Consider the following 4,453-nt stretch of genomic DNA (forward strand, 5'->3'; position numbering starts at 1 on the left):
CACTTGTAGGCAAAACATTAATGCCCACAAAATAAATTAGATAAAAAGCAATAATTACAAATTAATAGCCAGGTGTGGCGGCCTACGCCTTTAATCCCAGCACTCAGGGCAGAGGCCGGCAGATCTCTGAGTTGGAGGCCAGCCTAGTCTCCAAAGCGAGTTCCAGAACAGCCAGGCAAAACAAAGAAACCGTGTAAGTGTGTGTGTGTGTGTGTGTGTGTGTGTGTGTGTGTGTGTGGTACGAGTATGAAAATAAAATGTAGAGAAAACGGAACGATGAATCTCTCAGGTAATCTGTTGCCTGAACTGAAACCCATTCAGACTGGTTCCTTCTGGGGATAACTGCTAGAAGTCTTGGTTGTAATTCGGGTTTGAGTCAGGTACAAAGGGTTTAAAAAACATGTATTAGGCTACAAAGAAAATGAGGGAGAAATAGTCATATGACCTCCACCATCCTCTTAATCAAACTCAAACCAAGACACATGAGGTAAAACAGTGGTCAGCTGACTCAGCCGTGCCTGGTAAACAGGAAAGACATTTTAATTCTTTGGAGGCTGCCACGGGCTCTGCCAGGGATGTGCAGTGATGTGTACTTGGGAACCCAGGGCTCTGCCAGGGATGTGCAGTGATGTGTACTTGGGAACCCAGGGCTCTGCCAGGGATGTGCAGTGATGTGTACTTGGGAACCCAGGGCTCTGCCAGGGATGTGCAGTGATATGTACTTGGGAGCCCAGGATTCTAACAGCGCTGCCTTCAACATAAAGGACATCATGAATCAGCTGTCGTCCAAATGAGAATGACCAGGGCTCTTATCTTCCTCACGTCTTCACAAAATTAATACCCACAAACAACACACACAGTGGCTAGCTAACTCCAGCTCCCTGTGGGTGTCTGAAAACACAGAGACAAGGTTGGGTGATACGGACTGGGTGTGCATTTGTACAGTAGCTTTAGCTGGGGACATCTCAGGAGAAGAGCTCAAGCGAATGTATGGACCAGTGGGAGCATCAATGTCATCTCTACCTCATGCCCAATAGGGACCCAGTTGTCCCAAGTTTCCAGTGATCTGTTAGACATGTCAGCACTGCTGATGGGCAGAGTGGAGCTCTGGACAGAGGATTCCCCTAGGAACCACACAGGTATCGTTGTATTAAGGTTAAAAATGACTTTTTTTAAACCTTACCAAGGAGACCCCTAGAGAGGAAATGGCGGTTTAGACTGAAGGAGGAAATTCACGCATACATGAATTAGGAATTTAGAAAGAAATGAAATTTGCCGAACTTGTAACATGTTTCAATAACTATGTCTACCATTTAGTTTAAACCATGATACACTGGCGTGAAGGATTTCTAAAGCAACAGTTTAGAGCTAGAGAAGACAGCAGACAGCGGGAGAGACATTCTACAGACCCTACTAGCCCGCCTGGAGCCCATGTCTTTGAAAGTAACACGGAATTAACTAGACCACTGCAGGTGGGTTAAGTCAATTCACCAAATCAAATTATCAGGGTTGGCAAGCAGTATGGTGGACAGGCCTAGGATGTGCCAGTCTGGATACTCTACAGAGTATCCCTTCCCACCCACTCGCAACCCCGCCCAGGACCCCGTGGCCCCGGGGCACCTACTGGCCTGCAGGCTCTGGCTAGGGGCGTGGTAACAAGGGGCGTGGCCGGACCGCTCATTGAAAAGTGCAGCTGCCGGCCAGGCCCTGCAGCTCCTGCTTGCAGGCTGAGAGTTCCACTATGGGTCCTCATGCTACAGATACTGACGACCAGGCGAATGAGACGCCATACTCTTCCTCGCTGAAGCGGCTCAGCGCTCCACCTGTGTCCCCGCGGCTTCGCGTGCGGCCCTGGTGGTTCCCGGCGCACGAACTCAGGGATCCTCTCGTGTTCTACATGGAGGCCTGGGTAGCAGAAATGATCTTTGGTGAGCTCCTCATTACAGGGGGGGTGGGGGGGTGGCTTCCCGTATTCTTGAGGGGCAGCAAGTCCTTACCCCATCCCCCAGTCCGATCTGACCATCAAGCCCAGCCGAGCCCGCCCCTTCCCACCTGAAGCCTTTCTACTTACTGCTTCAGTCTCTTTACATGTTCAGGCCCCAATCAAGTCTTAATCCCAGAAATAGAGTGGTTAAGCCAGGCTTTGCTGAGAGTGGACATTGTCGACCCTGGGAACGTAGCTGAAATCACCATCTATGGACGACCCTGTGTGAAGAGTCGAATGAGAAATATTATCTTGTACCTGGCAGCTTGCCATAAAGAAGAACATGTCCAAAGAGGTAAGGGTCTTTCTTTGAAGACCTACCCGGGGAGGAAGCCACGGGAAGAGTCCCAGCTGCTGGAACTTATTGTCTCTGGGGATGCTTTCAGAGGGAGACCCTTGAAGTGCAGGGCATACACACCCAAGCCTGTCACCCCCCAGCTCATCACCCCCCAGCTCAGCCTTAAGCGCCACTCTTTCCAGATTCCAGGTCCAGGATCCTTTCTCTTTAACACCATGCTAGAGGCTCCTCCTGTTTCTAATCTAGGGAATTGGATACCATTTCCCCCCTTGACTGATAGTGTTGATTCTCTTTCAGCTACAAAGATGAAACAACTTGAGGAATTTTTGAAGGCCCATTCCCCAAACTCAAGAGACCAGGCAAGAGACACTTGCTGACTGAGAGGCAGACCAGCTTTCCGCCCCTGGAAGTGAAGAGAAACAGTTCCTTAAAATCTCCCCATTTGTTTCCTTTCCTGCCTTTGTGGATGGATACCTGTTTGTTTTCATTTCTCCAAGTAGCAATTTGTAGAACTGTTCAAGTATAGAAATGACTTTTTTGGCCTGTTATTTTTATCACACACAATAAAGCAAACTTAAAAACACAATAAAGCAAATTTAAACATCAGCCATCAGTTGATGTGAGGTGTGGGTTGTGTCCCTGCTATTTCTAACACACACTTCAGTCAGCCCTTGAGGCTGACACGGTTGGCTGAGGGTGGTTCTTTAGGTGTTTGAGGTAGGGGTGATGTGTTTTCCAGGCTGGTTCCTAACTCCTGTGCTCGGGCAGTTATTTCACCATATTTACCCCAGTAGGTGGGGACAAGGACATCATTGCAGAGTTAACTCTTCATGCTTGAACTCAAGATGTGTCTGTTTCTGCCTCCCAAGTTCTTGGATAAAGGCATCTTCCACCATGCCTGGCCACTCTTTTGTACTTTTTTTTTTTGTTTTTTTGTATTTAGAGACAGGGTCTCTGCAGCTTTGGAGGCTGTCCTGGAACTAGCTCTTGCAGACCAGGCTGGCCTTGAACTCAGAGATCCGCCTGCCTCTGCCTCCTAAGGCATGCTAAAGGTGTGTGCCGTCGCCCGGCCTGTTTTTGCTTTTCTTTATTCATTGGTATTTTGCCTGTAGATCGGTATTTGTGAAAATGTCAGCGGGGCGGTGGTGGTGCACGCCTTTACCCAGCACTTGGGAGGCAGAGGCAGGTGGATCTCTATGAGTTCGAGACCAGCCTGGTCTACAAGAACTAGTTCCAGAACAGGCTCCAAAACCACAGAGAAACCCTGTCTCGAAAAGACAACAACAAAAAAAAATCAGTTCCCCTGGTGGTGGAATAAGTTAGGTGTGAGCTGCCATGAGATTGTTGGGATTCGAACCCAGGTCCTCTCAGTGCTCTTAACCACTGAGCCATCTCTCTGACCCCAAACCCCATTAACACCAGTGTAACCCCTCTCGCACAGACAAGACATCTCTGTGTAACAGTCCTAGCAGTTCTGGAACTTGCTTTGTAGACCGGGCCAGCCCCAGAAAGACCCACGTGCCTCTACCTCCCTCCCCACTGCTGTGATTAAAAGCTCACACCACAACTGCTGGGCCCCTTTGTACTTTTCACCTGTTTTTTTTTTTTTACCTGCTGACTCTCCTCCTTCCTCTCCTCCCCACCCCTCCTCCATTCCCCCCTCCTCATCTATTCCAGCCCAGCTTGATTCTGTGGGTTTTGTCCTTAACCCCTCTGTCTTCTACAATCCTTCCCCTCTTCTGCAGGATTCCCTATTACCTAGCTCACTTAATGCCCTTTTTAAACTCTGGGTAGTAACCACTTTGGGGATGGAGTATCAGATAACCTGCATATCACATAGGTTCAGATCCATCACAGAAGCAAAACTTCACTCCACAGTGGTGGTACACGTCTTTAATTCAGGCACTTGGGAGGCAGAGACAGGTGGATTTGAGTTAGAGGCCAGAGTGGTCTACCAGGTGAGTTCCAGGACAGACCCAAAGCTACAGAAAAAGCATGTCTCAAAAAGGAAATGAAACGGGGGCTGGAGAGATGGCTCGGTGGTTAAGAGCATTGCCTGCTCTTCCAAAGGTCATGAGTTCAATTCCCAGCAACCACATGGTGGCTCACAACCATCTGTAATGAGGTTTGGTGCCCTCTTCTGGCCTGCAGACACACAGACAGAATATTAT

General features: G+C 48.9%; 1 protein-coding gene across 1 annotated transcript; it reads left to right on the top strand.

The window, feature by feature from the left end:
* Positions 1–276: 276 nt before the first annotated feature.
* Ooep (oocyte expressed protein) lies at positions 277–2,705 on the top strand. The gene is made up of 5 exons (XM_075967566.1): positions 277–289; positions 1,038–1,139; positions 1,761–1,928; positions 2,097–2,279; positions 2,580–2,705. Exons 1-5 carry the CDS (start codon positions 277–279, stop codon positions 2,657–2,659), a joined length of 546 nt encoding a protein of 181 aa, XP_075823681.1. The 3' UTR covers positions 2,660–2,705.
* Positions 2,706–4,453: the final 1,748 nt, after the last annotated feature.

The sequence above is a fragment of the Microtus pennsylvanicus genome, chromosome 3 (assembly GCF_037038515.1).
Source record: "Microtus pennsylvanicus isolate mMicPen1 chromosome 3, mMicPen1.hap1, whole genome shotgun sequence".
Classification (NCBI taxonomy): Eukaryota; Metazoa; Chordata; class Mammalia; order Rodentia; family Cricetidae; genus Microtus; species Microtus pennsylvanicus.

Bases quoted from the DNA above. Each gene is read 5' to 3' on its own strand.
- Ooep (XM_075967566.1), top strand. The intron at 1,140-1,760 runs GTATCGTTGTAT...CTCATGCTACAG, and splicing joins TTCCCCTAGGAACCACACAG to ATACTGACGACCAGGCGAAT. The intron at 1,929-2,096 runs GTGAGCTCCTCA...TTACATGTTCAG, and splicing joins GGTAGCAGAAATGATCTTTG to GCCCCAATCAAGTCTTAATC.